The sequence below is a fragment of the Poecilia mexicana genome, unplaced genomic scaffold (genome assembly GCF_051168715.1).
Source record: "Poecilia mexicana isolate PSO_F unplaced genomic scaffold, ASM5116871v1 scaffold_4, whole genome shotgun sequence".
In the NCBI taxonomy this organism is placed as follows: Eukaryota; Metazoa; Chordata; class Actinopteri; order Cyprinodontiformes; family Poeciliidae; genus Poecilia; species Poecilia mexicana.
In genome coordinates, this window is record NW_028263373.1 from 7,290,461 (window position 1) to 7,307,614 (window position 17,154).

Consider the following 17,154-nt stretch of genomic DNA (forward strand, 5'->3'; position numbering starts at 1 on the left):
CAAAGAATTTCCCTGCTTACAGCTAATAAACTATATGGGGCGATTTATTTCTCACTTCCTCCTTATCATACGCTAAAGTGGAGTTATTTCCGGTCCCTGCAATAAATGACTTTTAGATAAAGGGTGGTGGAACTGTATTATCTCATGCATAAGTAATTTCACTTTGCAGAAACATCCATCAGACAGAGAGAGGCTGCGTCCTGAGTGGCGGGGTCCAACACGGACACGCAGACTTGCATTGAACACGGAACACGTGGCACTGGTGCTGCAGGAAGAGCGAGCGAGAGAGAGAGAGAGAGAGCAACTACAGCGACCCTCCTTCCTTCAGTCCCTCCAGCCACGCGTTCACTGCCAGGAGCTCCTGCTGCCGCTGGTGACCAGACACGATCAGACCCGCTTCAGACATCCAGCCGCCCGGTTCCGACTACATTCACTGGAGGAAAGTCTTCCATCGGACCGCGAACGAGACAGAGCGGGAGGTCCTACCAGAGACATTTTCACAGGAAACGATACTCAACTCCGTCCGCTTTCTTTCTGAAGAGATGATGATGAAGATCGAGATGATGGAGGCCAAACTCTTTGCTCTTTGTGCGCTTTTGCTCGTTAACATGGGGTCCGCTGGTGAAGGTATGTATTTTTTTTATTTTTTTTTATTTTTGCTTTATTGTTCAAATAGTGTCTCTGCTGTTTTACTAAGTTACCGTCAGGGGCGCCTCTAGAAAGTTTTGGGGCCCCAAGAACAATCCTGGGGTGGCACACCAAAAAAACCTTAAAACACAACAGAGTGTCATTACGTGTAGCTAATTACGCTCTTTAGCTGCACTGTTAACTTTTAAGACTAACATGTTTTGGACCTGGTGTCATTTGAGGAGAAGTAGACATTCAGCTTTTCTTCTATGAAGGACTAAAGAGAAAATAACAGAATAGAACTAGTTTGAAAAATAGAAAAACAAACCATGAAAGTGTGGAAACTTGTGCTTGATTTGTTAGATTTGAATAAAGAAATATCATGTAAATGTGACCATTCTGTTGAAGTTAATGTATTTATTTTAATAAATAACTAAACGCTACAGTTCTCCAAAACTCGTCAATTGCTCTCTTACGTTCATGTTATTATTATAAAACTGCAAATGTCCCTGATCCACCCACTGCTTCCTCCCTGCATCACATTGGACGACACGCTTCTCGCCGTCGCCAAATATGTCAACATAACAATAACGGTCCTTCAGTTGTCATCACCCCCTTTTCACAGAGTCAGCTTTAAAAAAAATAAAATAAAGTGATCGCATTTAACCTGACGAGTGACACAAATGATTAAACGCATTCATAATTATTTCAACATTTATACATAAGTACTCAAATGGGAAATTTATTACTGTGTGGGTTGAAAACCCTCAACACACCACAGTCTAAAGTGAGCTTCTATAAGCTTCGCTTCACTTCCACCCTGCTTTCATGGCTGCAACGCTCCATCCTCGTCTGCCCACCTTCTACCTTCCTCTTCCTTTTTCGGGTTACACGTCTCACACATCCTGTGTACTTCTCTCAAACCGCTTTCTGTTTTCAGTCCTACCTGTTTCAAACCACTTTGTCTATTTTTTGTTGTTGTTGTCGTCGTTTTTTTTTCTGTCGTCTCCTCCCACATGGAAAGAGAAAATGAGCCTCTGACATTTGAAAAGGTTCTCATTGGCCCGAGCTGTCTACCTAAACGGACAGAAACCAGCGGGACTCCGCCGGAGCGTGTTTATTGGATGTAATTGACGAGAGGAAGAACATCATGATAAATGACACGTCTAATTATGCGCAGCAGTACAATGCCGTGCTAATTGGCTTGCCTCTGTGGTGCAGCTGACTTTATGCAGAGCATTAAAGCTGCTTACTGTGGAAGGAAGAGGAAAAAAAAGTGGCATTTAATTAACTTTCTCTGTGAAAATCTCCACAGCATACTCTTGACCTTTGTGACCTCTGGAATCTTTCTTGTAATTTCTTTTTTTATACACAGAGCTAATAGAAAAAAAAAATGCTTCCACTGACACAGAGAGCTTATTATGTAACATATTGCAATAAATAACATACATTGAAGTGGAAAAGTACTTACCCACAGTGTCAACGCTGTCTTTTGCTCTTTCTTTTTTCTTTCACACTATAGATTACCATTTAAAATCAGACATTACCTGAGTAAATACAAAACAACGTTTTAGTGACTGGTTGGTTGTGCTGCCCTTGGCAACAACATCTGCTACCAAATGTTTGTGATTGTGGAAAATAAATCTTTTAAATCACAGTGGCGGGGGACCCACTCTTCTCTGAAGAATTGTTGGTAACACTTTATTTGAAGGGGGGTGAATAAGACTGACATGACACTGTCATAAACATGACATAACACCTGTCATGAACATCAATAAGCCTTCATGAATATTTATGACTGTTGTCATAAAGTGTCATTCGGTAAATTATGACACTTTTAATACAAAGTTGACATTATTCAAAATGTCTTTGTTATGACATCTTGACATTAACCAGGAAATCATTACTGATATAAATTTGTTATAAAATAATTACTGATTGCACTTTAAAAATTAGGTAACTTTATGTTATTAAAGGTAAAGTTTAAACAGTAATGATTTCTTGGTTAATGTCAAGTTGTCATAACAAAGACATTTTGAATAATGTCAACTTTGTATTAAAAGTGTCATAATTTACCGAATGACGTTTTCTGACAACAGTCATAAATATTCATGAAGGCTTATTCATGTGCATGACAGGTTTTATGTCATGTTTATGAAAGTGTCATGACAGTTTTATTCAACCCCCTTCAAATAAAGTGTTACCGAATTGTTTTATTTCAGCCACAATGGAGGGTTTTCAAACATGAGCAGTTTGTTTAGGGTTACGTGACAAGATCTCAGATTTAAATCCAGACTTTGACTAGGCCACTCCAAACCCTTTACTTTGTTTTTATAGAGGTGAACTTGCTAGTATTCTTTCTTTCTTTCTTTCTTTCTTTCTTTCTTTCTTTCTTTCTTTCTTTCTTTCTTTCTTTCTTTCTTTCTTTCTTTCTTTCTTTCTTTCTTCCTTTCTTTCTTTCTTTCTTGTTCTGGTTTTGAAGCAGTGAAGTGCAGTGAATACTACCACCTTTGTGTTTTCTAGTTGGTTTAATGCTCATTTTTCAGGCTCGCTCTTCAGTTTGGCAGCAGACATAAAGGGACCCATACGTTCCAAGAAGTTACACTTTTGTCTCCTCAGTTCCACAGAAAATCTTCTTGACAATCTTCAGAGTTGTCTAAATACCTTTGGCAACTGTGACATGGGTTTTTGGCTGCTGTTGGGAAGCAGTGGTTTTCCCCTGGGGAAAACTATCATGGGTGGCATTTTGGCTCTGCGTCTTTCTACAATGAAATCATGAATTGTGGAAGCCCCAAAGACTTGGAGAAGGCCTTGTAAGCCTTTCTAGACTGATAGATGTCAATCACTTAGTTTTTTAATCTTTTTTTTTTTTTTGGATTTCAGATGTGTTGCTTTTTTCGCCCTTCTAGTCTACTTCATGTTGTCAGACAGGCTCTGTTTATGTGGTTTCTTGATTCGAAATATCTGAAAGTAAATCTGAATTCCACTTTCCAAAAAAAAAAAAAAAAAAAAATTCCTTCATGACTATTGATGAGCAGTTACTTTGTCCCATAAGTGTAGGTTGGCAAAGAGTTAAAGAGTTTCACTTTTCTCTTTTTATCAATGACATGAAGGAGATACAAAGCCTTCTGTACTTCCTCAGGATGTCTTTATCTGATGATTCGATGCATTTTACGTGTGACACAAAATTGTAGAAACATTTGAGCCAACAGCTACACAAGTTCTTGTTATAACTTGATATCAGTATCTGGCCTGCCTGTGTCTTCTCTGTAAATTTGCACGGAGCCTCTTCCCAGCAGTGATCGCTGAGTATGTTTTACTGGCAGGCAGTGAGGGAAATACATTTCCCCAGGCACATGCTGCATTGCTCCGAGAGTGCATGAGTAAGACGCTCTAATATCTTAAGAGACGGAAGAGCTTAAGTGGAGAACAGCGAGTCTCTTCATACACCTCCTGCTCACACACACAGAAACATAAACATATATATATATATATATATATATATATATATATATATATATATATATATATATATATATATATATATATATATATATATATATATATATAAAAGCCAGACTCCTAGTCCAGCGTTTGACCGAAGCAGCTTTAGGCGAACAAGGGCTGCATTATCCAGGCAACCACCTCTGTCTATTTATGAGTGTATCAGTTCTGGTATCATCCAGAGTTCAAATAGGGCCTCTCTTTCTCTCTCTCTCTCTGCCAGTGAGTTCTGTGTGAGTGATTGTGGAGGTAATGAAAGGCATCAGGGTAGTGTGTTAGTGAACGGTAATGACTCCACATTACATTAGCGCTCTGGTTTGCATCAAAGGGAGGAACAGAGATGGATCTTTGGGTATATAGCGATGAAGACGTTAAAGATGGGGCAAACAGGGGACACGAAGGTCATCATTAAAAGGATATAAGTGTGCTTCAGTTACTAAACACTACTTATTGGCGGCAGCAGCAGCAGGGAGCCTTGAATACAGTGACATGAAACATTAGACTGTAGCTGCAGTTCGCCCGGAAACGATTCGCTGCTTCCTTTTTTCCACATTTGGTTATTCCAAATTGTAATAAATGAATCACTTTCCTCAAAATCCTGGCTGAAGATAGCCGAACTGAGCCAGTGGTGTTGCGTTCAAAGACGCGAGGCTGTAATTGCTGCCCAAGGTGGAACAACAAAGAATTAATCGGAGGCTGTGAATTCTTTCGTTAATGTGATTTCTTGGTTTGCTATTTTTAAAAAGTTTGCAAAATACTCAGAAAAAAAATAAACAGTCGACATTGTCACAATGGGGAATTTGTGTGCAGAATTTCACACATAATTCAATACAGTTTGGAATGAGGCATTAACACAAGAAAATGTGGAAAACTGTGAATATTACCAAACAAGTATATACACAGAAAAATCAGATATTTACATTCACTCTATAAACAAGACACATAATTATACTCCCAGGTTCTGACATTAAATCGGACACATATTTTCCTGTTTTAGGTCAGTGTAAAGAACATTTAGGACCACTTTGTCTTTAGCTGATTCTGAAAGCCCAGGCCAGGCTATGGTTTCCAGACACATGGCACAGAGTATCTGAAATAACAGGAGACAAACCTGTGAATGTATTTCAAGGTAACGGCTTGTTGAAAAAAAATCAAAAGATAAGCAAGATGTCAGAAAGAGAGAACGGTTGACCTCCAAAAGTCTTGGTTTATCTTTGGGTATCATTTACTTTCTTTGTTATAGCATTTGTACACAAGTCTAAACAGGAATCATGCCTTCCAGGACATCTGGCGATGAATAAATAATCCATAGCGAAATTAGTCCTGCACCAACTTGGGCAGAAAGGCCACTCAGCAAGAAATAATCCAGAAAAAAAAAAGCAGATTACAGTTTTTTTAAAATGCTTTCTCCCTCTGTGGAGTACAGAGGGAGGAGCATGATGTCGTTTGGGGTTTTGCTGCAGGGCTGCTGTGTTTCACAAGATAGATGGCATCATGGGAAAAAAAAAAAAAAAAAAAAAAAAACCTGGTGTGGAAATATTGAAGAAACACCTCAATACATCTTTCAGGAAGTTAAAGCTCAGGTAGAAATTGTTCTTGGAAATGGACGAAGACTTGGCACCTAGCTTAAAGAAGATCTCCTGCAAGGCATGCTTGTTTTGGAAGATAAGGAGTTATCTGAAAAGAAAGTAGCGAGAGACACAGCCCAAGTTATGATGCAACATCTTTAAATGAAGAAACGCCTCGGGCTAAATGAAAAGATTTCCACATGTACTCTTTAAGTTGCTCCTTTCTCTGAAAGTCTGATTGGATATTTCTGAAAATGCCTTCATTAATTTGGATGTAAAATGAGAACAACCGCACAACTACAAAAATGTTTTTTAAAAGAAAAGTAAAAAAAAAGAAAAGTCATAAGCCACAGCTCTTGTAGCTCCTCCAGGTCATGGTGGCTGCTCCCTTCGGCGTTTATGCTGTTACTAAGTGAATTCTTAGTATAAGTGAAGTGTTTAACAAAAAGCCATTGGAAGCATAGAGATGTGCAAAGTTGATTGAAAGGATGAGGTATTTTCCACAACACATTCAGGGATGACTCTTTCTTCTAGCTTGTTGGCTGCTGTGAACGAGAGCTAAAACAGATAACAGGAAGGCTGAGCAGCAAAGGTTCTCCTTTTTAACTTTACACCTCTGTTTGATGGATTGACGTGGCTCTGTAAACACTGGCAGCTTTATGGAAATGTCAGAGGTAAAATAGGTCTGTGGGGAATAAAAGTCATGACTGAAAATCATAATTATTTTGTCTTTAAAATGCCAATAATAGTAATAGTAAATCAATAGCTTCACAGTTGTTGTCCCCTTCCTACTGCCGTTTTATGTGTGTAAATGAACCATCTCGTGTGTTTATTTCCCTTAAGTATTTAAATGAATTCTCAGAATAAAAAACCAAAAAAAATACTCAAAACTCGTAGAATTGATCATTTTTGAAAACATGATTATATTGCACCCAGTTTGGTTTAGTTTTGATTCTTTTCTTCGCGTATTAGCCCAAACAACTCATAAAATGCAAGGGATTATAACACTTTACTAAAACAAAATAACTAAACAACCTCATAGATATTATTTGCTTGAATGACTTATTCATGTTCTTTAGTGCATCATGAGTAGAGAATGTAAAAATTACTTTGTCAAAACTGATAAGAATTGTTCTGCTAGCTGCTATTGGCAGAGGTCAGGTCGAAACGTCCCCACCGACAGACGGCTCCTATTTGTACCCAGAAAGGTTGGGTATGAAACGACCCAAAACTACAAAAGTACAAGACAGCAAAGAGGCAAAATGACCAACAGCCTTCTTATATCTCCTGTTATAATTGTTAAAAAAGAAAGCAGAATGAGTGGGAATCTGTATCTGCAGGGGAAGGCTTTAAAATGAAAGGTTGGGTCGTCAGACCTTTTGTTTTCCATCGCGCACTGGCTCAGAAATGTGCACATAACTTAGTATGTTACTTCAGATTTGCACTAGCTAGGCAAAAAAAAAAAAAAAAAAAGACTTATTTGTCTCCGTCCATTTTGGATGAACTACTGGCTCGATTTCTAGCGACGCCAGCGTGAGCAGCAGCTCAACTGGACTGTAGCCGCAACACTTCTGTGTTCATTAAACTCAAGTAAAAGGAAGAATTTTGCACCCATACGCTATCCATATTTGTTTTGGTACAGTGCCAGTCGAGATTTTGAGGCTATTGTCTTTGTCTCTTTAAAGTTTATCAGCGCGGAAGTCCCAACGAACTTTAAAGGAGCAGGAAACGAGCAGCTGCTTCAGAGTTGAGAGGCTATCTTTAGCATGGTTCTTATCTCAGTTTTTCCATGTCCAGAAGTGGGTCGCGGCGCTTGTGAAAAGGTTACAATGCTACCAGACGTGACACAAACGCAACACCTGCAGTCGCAAAGAGTTTGCTGCCTAAAAAGTAGAGGAAAGAGAAGGTCAGAACGCTGGACCGAGAGACAGAAGCCACGCCTGGAGGTTGTCTGGAGAATCACAGCGGTGGACAACGTCGTAAAAGTTAGTTAGGATGCGATTCAGGTGTTGCTGGGGGAGAAGAGAGAAGTGATTAAATGCCGTGTGACTTTTCACATGAGGGTGAGAAAGGTAGAAGTGAGATCCTTCCCCCCACCACGGATTCACACACTCATCCTCCGTCTGTCTTTCACACACTCACGTTGGTTCACACTTCAGATGTTTTCACTACCAGGCAGCCACCTACTATCCGCACAATACTTAATAAGATGATTGAAGCTGCAGTCATATTTGCCTTTTTAATTTTGATATTCCATTTTCATCCGTCTATCGTCTCTACCCACTGAAGAAAAATATTCAATTATTTATTTAAACAGATGCAGCATTATTCAACCGGCGTTGCATATAAGCATTTCCATCAACACTTATTCAGTGGAAAATGTAGCACACAATTGATGTCTGTGACACTATAGAGCACATAAAAAACAAAAAAGGTAAGGTATTAAGTCGGTTCCCAACTTCCAAAATCAGACATGGCATTACTGCTGACATTTGTTTGTATTTTCTTAACTTAAGCTTCTCGACTTTTTAACACTGAGTTCTAACTTTTACAAGAAATTTTAATTTAACCTTTATGAAAGCCATCATTTTTATGCTTCAACAAATAAAGTGCTAAAGGAATCAACAACAAATTAAGGCAACGGGACATCGTGACGACTGACGCATGCAGGAGCCACTGACGGCAATTTCCAGCAAAACAGTAACTTTAAGCAATTTTAAAATCTCACTTATAAAGCGTATTTGTCCGCAAAAAATAGTGATGTCAATGGCCTGTTATAGTTGAGACAATCGATTGTGTTGAACTGAGATATTGTTGAGCTTTCTTTGCCTCATTGATTTCCTCCTATCTTTCTTGCTTGCGAGGAAAGAACTAAATAGATACAGTATCTCGCAGATGAAATACATTCTGTCACTTAGGCTGAAAATGAAAAAATAATAAGATATTTATTATTTTTGCCACAAACTCTCCATTAAGAAACTTGGCAGGAAAACAACTGTACATAATTGATAACATTTTTCTTTTCTTTCTGCAGCTGCTAATGCATCGACTGTGCAGAAACCTGAACCGACCAAGAGTGGAAACTCAGTGACTCAGCTCCCATCAGTGGCCCCTGCTGCTTCCAACCTTTCCACTGAACCTGGAACCAACATGACTGGAACTTTCTCCACATCCGCGCCACATACGAATCAACCATCATCGAATCACAGCACACCTTTACATGATGCTCCACCCTCTTCTACGCCTTCGACCAGCTCCGATCAAAATAAAACCTCCTCCCCCACTCCCGTCTCAACGCCTGTCGCCACGATGACTCCAGCGGCGCCCAACACCTCGGCGCCCAACGCCACGGCGCCCAACGCCACATCGCCCAACGCCACGGCGCCCAACGCCACGTCGCCCAACGCCACGTCCCCCAACGCCACGGCGCCCAACGCCACGGCGCCCAACGCCACGGCGTCCAATGCCACGGCGCCCAACGCCACGTCGTCTCGAGGCATCACCACTTCTCAGCCGTCCACAAATACTAATCAGTCCAGCCATGCAACAACTAAACCCTCCCCTGTCACCACCACGGCTCCACTGAACATCACCTCCACCCATTCAGGGAGTTCATCACAGCTCACCATGCAGGGCAGCAGTAAGTACAAAATAAGTGTCCAGCTTTTGTCCTGGATGAAGCCCAGAGTGAATTGAAGCGACAAAAGCGGCGTTGTTCTTTGTTTTCCAACGCACACCAGCCCATCTCTCCTCACTCACAAACACAAACGTCCCGTTGACGTCCTGTTCAGGCGCCGTCACTACCAAGCACTACATGATTATGTGTTTGTTTGAGAAAGGGACTGAGGCGTCACGAGACCCAGGCTTTGACCATTCAGTTGTCTGTCTTGTATATCTTCCTGCTACTGTCTGCCTTTCAGATGATTTGTATATCTACAGCTGCAGATATATGAATACTCAGTTTGGACATCTTTTGTCTTTCAGTAGGGGATTTAATCTAGGCCATAGGTATTGAAGTAAAAGAAATGCTTCTTGTCCGTTGAGCATCTATTCCAGTCAGAGTTCTTGCCTTGTTCTTGTCGCTGTGTGGTTTCATTAGGCCTTTGGGATTTTGTCATTTTCCATTAAGCAGAGGAACAGGTCCTTGTGGTTACTGTTAGTTTAACCAGAGTATGTCAAACAAAACTTGTAGGTGTATTAAACATTGCTCCATGGCGACATCCTTTTAGGAAACAGCAAGACAGAAATGTTGAGATGCTTTCCAGATCAATGAGAGAACTTTGTTTAACCACATTTTAATCATAGGTTTATTTAATTTCTGATGAATATTCATTATTTGTTTATTCATTTTCACGTTTAATCACATTGGAGAACAGAAACACTAATCTGTTTTTAGGGTTTTGTGTAATAAAAAAAATCAACAGAAAGTGTTATATTGTAGTGAAGTGGAATGGAAATAATAGTTTTCAAAAATGTTTTTAGGAAATTTTGCCTGTGTAATTTAGCATCCCATCGTGTTTGACTTTTCTGCCTAAAGATGCATAATAAGCACTCTGAGTGCTAAAACAGTGCCTGCATTTAGCTACAATCACAGATTAAAACAAATAACTTTGGCATTTACATTTGTACCATGTTAGCTGAAAGCAAACATTAATCTGCCATGGCGGACGATGCGATTGCATTAAACAGAGAAATGGCGCCTTACTGATTTTCTCCCTCCGACAGATTCTCATGACTCTCCCGGACTGGACCCCCTTCTGGTTGGCTTGGTGTCGGCGTTCGTCATCACTGCCATCGTCATCACGCTGCTGCTCTTCCTCAAGTTCCGCCGAAGACAAAGCGGGCCACGGTTTCACCGGCTGCAGGACCTACCAATGGTAAACCGGCTGCCTGCATTTAGGCAACACTGAGTCTGTCAGATGTTTTCAAGCTCAGATATTTCACACAAAAATATGGTGGGCCTCCAGATTCACCCCTACTGTCCCAAAATGTTCCACTTCCTAATGTGGTCGCCATTTTTAAGTTTTATATTCACGCAACGCCTTACAGAAGTATTAAAAAACCACAACATTTAAATATATTTTTAAGGGGCTTTCAAGTGAAACCAGCTGGCAGTGGTGCACAAATATGAAAGTAAGAAGGGAAATACCCAAAGAAATGTCAATGTGTCCTGACACTTGAGGCATACAGTGTAACAAAATAATTTTATTTTGTTTGCTTGATTGTTTTAAACATAAAAGGAATTTATAACCCTTTTTTCTTTTATTTAAACCATTAAACGTCAGACTTTTATTCAGAAAATGCTAATAACAGCAAACATGTTAGCATTAGCATGTTGAAATCAAGACTAAATATTATCTGCTACTCAAATCAAAAACTATGCTGCCACTAGCTACAGTATTAGCAAACAGGCTGCAAATAGCATGTAAGCTAAGATTGTGTGCTATACTAACAGCAGCTATTATTCTATCATTAGCTAATATGCTTACACTATTTAGCCACCAGATTAAAACATAATCGCATGGTTGTATTTGGTAATTTGCAGACCATGTCTAATAGCTCCTTAGCTAATACTTTTTGGCATGCTAACACCAACTCTCCTCACATTGACTCTGACAAGTGCCCTCTACGTTTGCTGTGTTTGCACCGTATGCTATTTTGGAGTGTCCGAGTTTAGGAGGAAGAATGCATTTGAAAGCCACACTATTTACATTTTTATTGGTGGAAAAAGGCGCTGTGTATCCAGGCAATACTCTCTTAAACGTTTTTTTTCTCCCCTGAGGCATAGCTCCACTGTTACAAGGATTCCCAGAGTCTCAAACAGTTTAAATTCCCAATATATCACCTTTTTTCCTCTCTTTATGTCAGTTTATGAGCTGGGTATTCTCAGGTCATATCAGTAACCAATCTGTCCAGTAATGTGATTATTATTGTTTTGTTTCTTTCTTCTGTAGGACGACATGATGGAGGAAACGCCCCTGTCCATGTACACCTACTGAAGGGGTGTGGAGGCCCAACCAAAGTCTTTTCTACTCTTGAAACCAGGACAGTAATGCTGTGGTTGTTGAACCGGATCTTCTTAATTAGCACCAAACAGAAATACACATGGGTAGCAGTAAGTGTATGTCTGGATTGCTTTTACTTACCCAGATTATCTGGACGCTTAGCTGACACGGACCTAATTTAAATGGAAGCTTAACGATGAATCAGCCAGGAGGAATCCCTTTGGAAAGTGATCTGTGTTTGGTGTGTGATTTTGTTTTTCTTTTCTTTTTTTCAAACTGGGGGGGAAAAAAGCCTTTGTTCACTTCTGTACATATAAAGTTTGAGGTTGTAAATATTGTTTTGCCCTTCAAGTGGTTGATAAAAGGTAAAGCAGAAGGAAACTGCTTTTGGTGCCGTCAGTCAGTGACGCTCAGACCCAGGCTGGGGCGATCGTGACGCTTCGTTGGGTTTAAGTCGGTACAGAGAGGAAAAGTAGGGAGGGAGGAAGAAACCTTCTGATTTTTCTGTTAAGAAATTTGCACTTTACTTTTCAGGGGTAAGTGATTAGGGAAAACAGAGAGAAATTTAGATTCCGGGGAATTTGGAAAATGGATTTTGTAAATAGATTATCGACATTGTGCTTTTAAGTGGGTTTTTGTTGTTGTTGTTGGGTTTTTTTTTTTTGTTTTAAGCGTTAATAGATTTGTGTCTGTCAGTTGCGTACCAGTGAGGAGTTGCAGGCATGGCAGGGATTATTTAGTGTTTGATTGTTGAAGGTTCTGTTGTCCTCAGGCATTTAGTCCAGAGTGCCTTACACATTTCAGTGAAAAGACCTTTGATTTCTCAATTTGTTTGCCGGATGAACAAAATTAGTTTGAAGATTTTAGCAATTATCATGTTGACACCCAGCCAAATTAATGAAGCCGCACCGTTTACTTGCTGCATGTCTTCAGTCGGGACCGATGGAAAATAAAGGTCGGACGCTTATTGCTAGCATTGCACATACTACTGATGCTGATTGCCAACATATAAAGGGCGAAGAAGTCTCCATTCAAATTCAGCACAAATTTAGAATAAGTGGAGCCACTTGGCAAGACGTTGTTTTACGTTCAGAAGTATTTTGTAGATTTTTACTGTACATAAGCCATATTTTATGCAAATATTCAAATGAAAAGAGTGAAGATGTGCATTGTCTCCAGTTAGGCATGGCCTGGTTATCCGTATGACATCTGTACTTCACATCACTTGGTTCCTATTACCTTATGGATCTGAAAGTTTTATAATAAAGTATCAGAAAAAGTGCTGGTAACTTGATACTGCTGCAGTGTCCCATTCCCCTCCCCCACCTATTGCTTCACAATGCCAGTCGCCTTGCTGAAAGAAGACTACAGCACATTTCCCTCGCTTACAATAAGATTTTTTTGCATCTGGTAAACATTTCTGGTAACCACAAACACAAACGGTCGTAGGTTGAAAGCTAAAGGACAGACATCCATCCACCTGGCACTTGGATGATGTTATAAACTGATTTTGAATTCAGGCGTGACATTTCATGAGACTGTTTTAATTCTAGGTTGTCACAGAGAAAGTCGTACTGAGCCATGCCTAGATCCGATGTGGAATCAAACCCAACGAGTTTGAACTCAGTTTTTGTGTCATTGTATGTCTGCAGGAACCACTGATTCAATTAAAACACAGCAGAAATGTTGAATGTGCAAGTTACACGCATTTGTTTTAAATAGTACATATTCATAAAGCAATGTTACGTTTTCCTGATGTTAGTTGATTTTTTCAGCATCTCAATGACAGAAATGGTCTCTGTGTGGCTGAGGCTGCAGGTCTTTAAAGCCCACAGGAAATCATTCATGGATCAATGTCATCATCACATGTGTTAAATGAATATTTCTACCATTTGTAAGTCACAGATTGCTTTTTTTTATGATTAAAAATGGTTTTTCTCCCGTGTCAGATGTCTGCCATAAACAACTTCTGACTTCAGCCAACAGAAACTCAGTGAAAGCGTCTATTCGTACATGCCGGAACACAAAAGTCGATCTCTTGTTTTTCTCGGAAACAGACGTTTACTGTGGGCGAAAACACAAAACGCGCACAGAGAGTCCCTGCATGCATCAGTGCTCTGTTTCACACAAGGCACACTGAACAATAAAGGGCAGATTAACATAAAATGTCAAGAAAATGGGTTTTATTCATGAGTCATCATGGAACTTCAGACAAAATATGACTTTTTTTTTAAATTGTGGTTTCAAACAATATTTGCTGCAAAACGAGGGTGGTGAATGCAGTACTGGTTTAGATGTTTTAAAATGCCTCAAAACAAAATAATCTTTTACTGCAGAATTATAAAATAATCCTGGAAGTGGTAGAGAAATCCAATCCAACAAATTTTAATTGACCATTGCCTCAGCTCCTCCAGACTAGCCACAAACAACTATCAAGCAAACACCTTGAAGAAGAAGCAAACACCGTGGGAGAGCATATCTGCTGGGCTTGTTATATGAACTATTTCTCAGTCCACCTCTTCCACGAAGAGGTGGACTGAAAGAGGAACATTGTTGTGTTGGCCTGCTTAAAAGCAGAGTTTTGGGAAGAGCAGGAGCTTCTTAAAGAGACAAATGTGCTAAATTGCAAAGTCACATTTCTTTGATGTACATTTGATGTATGCAGTATTTTTTGTAACTGAAAGTGACATAATTACTTAATAGTGCTTTAAAATGACACTATGTGGCTGGAAAACAGATAATACCTCCCCTTTAAATAAAGAAAAAGCATCTTCTGTTTTCAAGTGATTGTTGCTGATACTAATATCAGGGCCACTGGTGATTTTGTAAAAAAAAAATAATAATAATAAGCTGTTTATATTTAAGGCTGGATTGGACAAAACGTTTCAGTGTGAGTTCATGTTATGTAAATCATCTTTAGCAGGAAGTGTGGTTGGTGAAATAGCGTCTTTGTAAATGCTGTACAAAACGGAAATTTGGTAAAGTGTTATGTTTTGCATTGAGTTGAAATGTTCCAACTTTGTTTTATTACACGCAGCGTGTGTGTGCGTTTGTTTGTAATACCTTGTGGGGACGATTTTTCTGACATATACTACGTTGGGGGGACCAATTGCTCCTTGTGGGGACCGGAGCCCGGTCCCCACAAGGGGAAACCCTGTTTTTGGGTCAGGGGACAGAGTTAGGGCTAAGGTATGAATTGAGTTTGGGATAGGGTTAGGGTTAGGTATGTGATGGTTAGGGTTAGGAAAAGGATAAAGGTAAGGTTTAGGCTGTAGAAATGAATGGAAGTCAATGGAAAGTCCCCACAAAGATAGCAACACAAACAGGTGTGTGTGTGTGTGTGTGTGTGTGTGTGTGTGTGTGTGTGTGTGTGTGTGTGTGTGTGTTAGATTCAATGGATGCAGCACACAGGAAAACCGTCCTCCTGAGCAACACACAGGATGGATGTGTGTGTGCCAACCTGACAGAACAACTCGCGGCAGACATGACGGCACGAAGAAGAGCGCGTCATCTGTCTCATGTAGGCAGAGATTGCTTACTCCTTAATATCGATAATGGTTTTCGATTTCTTTCCCCCTCCACTTTGGTCAGTTTAACGGCAGCCAAAAAGCATCGCTCACTGGATTCCTCCTGGGCTGGAGAGTGCACCATGGGAGGATAAGATGCCCATTAAAAATCCATTACTCTGCCCAGCGTGGCAGAGTAATGGATTCTAGCATTGTGCCATCCATGATACCCAGAACTTTAAGGCCAAGTCTGTGATTCTTTAATGTATAGACTATTAAAAGACTGCCTGTGTGTTAATTAGTGAGCATAGCTGCATCTTATCTTCTGATCAAATAAAGACAGCACTTTAGGGCAATTTGGACTTTCTTTTTTACTTTCCAAATGACCAGGGATCAGTTGTCTCAATACAGATCCCACGGTTGCCCTGAGCAAAGTTGCCCACATCAAAGCGCCACTTCGCCCTAGCAAGCTATAATCAGAACTGGCTTTTTAGTCGTCTCCCAAAAAAAAATCAAACAATGTGGTTTAGCAATCAGCCTGTCTGTCAGGACCTGTAATTTTTTGTAGTCGGTGCCGCATGTGAGTAGAAGCTACGGCAGCTATTACAACAGTGCTGTTAGTGTGGCTTTACATTGAAATATTGTAAAAAAACAAAACAAAACAAAAAAAAAACAAACCCACTGTTTCCCGTGCTTTATCGTTAACCAGAGGCGCTGCCAGGAATCGTGGGCCCCATGACAAAAAATAAAATCGGACCCCCCGGCGCAACTAATGTTACAATTTTTTGAGTATATTTGAACCATCAAAAGCATTGCAATTTTAAAGGCTGGCAACTTGCTTTCTTTGGTCCAATACTGAGACTAGCATAATATTTACTGCTAGTGAATTTTCATTGCAACAGTCTGCATACTCTATGTAAATAGGTTGCCTAATTTTTTATTATTATTAGCTTTAGCTTACTGAAATGTCTCTCCCCAGGAGCAACAGTCATAGGCAACATGCTAAATATACATAAAACAATCCAGACTTCTCAAAAACTGCTATGTTTTTGCATTTCATTCAAGCTGCAGTACATAACTTTAATAAAAATAAAGTTTTTATTAAACAACATGATGACAGCTGTCATCATGTTGTGACAGTTTGCTATGAGACAAATAATCTGTGAAAAGATCTATCTTCTCCACCTCCTCCCTGAACTACTATTGCTGGATAAAGTAATACAATGTTCCGGCCAAAACAACCAATCAGAACCAGGAGGAGGGTCTTAGTGCTGTCAATCAACCTCATTCTTTCACTGCTAAATGTGCTAATGGTGGAGAAACAACTTGTTGTTACAGGAAAACCGTTTATCTGCCGTCATTGGTAGCTATGCTAACTAGACTGAGCATTTACAACAGGCTATGCTAGCTGCAGGATAGGATGAGCAGCCACGTGAGACTGTGATTGACAGCGTTAAAACCCGCCTCCTACCACTGACTGGGAGAAGGCAAAGGAAATAGATTTTTCACAGATTATCTCACATACTATACTGTCACAACACAATGACAGTTCTAACAAATATGTAAAAAAAAAAAAAAAAAAAAAATATATATATATATATATATATATATATATATATATATACTGCAGCTACATGCTGCAGCTTTAATTTCACTTAGGAGAGGGCAGGTCAGGAGGGACGTAGGTTAGAGCTGCTGCTGACTGACTCATCTGTTTGTTAAGTATGGTAAAAGGTACATGTACTACTTCAATACATAAATATCTTGGTAATTTATTTCCTTAATTAATTAAATGCTAGTGAAAAGGAGGCAAATAGTAGTCTGTAGCTAAGTTAACTATGCTAAATGGTTGATAATCTCACACAGTCTATCCACCTCTCGGAGAAAAATTGGGTTACAAATTGAAACTTACCTTTTTCTCTCTCCCTGTTTTTTTTTTTTTTT

At 39.7% G+C, this 17,154-nt stretch overlaps 1 protein-coding gene across 1 annotated transcript; it reads left to right on the forward strand.

Moving 5' to 3' along the window:
- The first annotated feature begins 221 nt into the window (after nucleotides 1-221).
- Nucleotides 222-13,649, forward strand: LOC106920734 (uncharacterized). The gene is made up of 4 exons (XM_014991938.2): nucleotides 222-627; nucleotides 8,734-9,339; nucleotides 10,425-10,576; nucleotides 11,654-13,649. Exons 1-4 carry the CDS (start codon nucleotides 543-545, stop codon nucleotides 11,696-11,698), a joined length of 888 nt encoding a protein of 295 aa, XP_014847424.2. The 5' UTR covers nucleotides 222-542; the 3' UTR covers nucleotides 11,699-13,649.
- The last annotated feature ends 3,505 nt before the right edge of the window (nucleotides 13,650-17,154 follow it).

Coding starts and splice junctions, on each gene's coding strand:
- LOC106920734 (XM_014991938.2), top strand. CDS start 543: ATGATGATGAAGATCGAGATGATGGAGGCCAAACTCTTTGCTCTTTGT. Junction 628..8,733: donor CATGGGGTCCGCTGGTGAAG/GTATGTATTTTT, acceptor TTCTTTCTGCAG/CTGCTAATGCATCGACTGTG. Junction 9,340..10,424: donor GCTCACCATGCAGGGCAGCA/GTAAGTACAAAA, acceptor TCCCTCCGACAG/ATTCTCATGACTCTCCCGGA.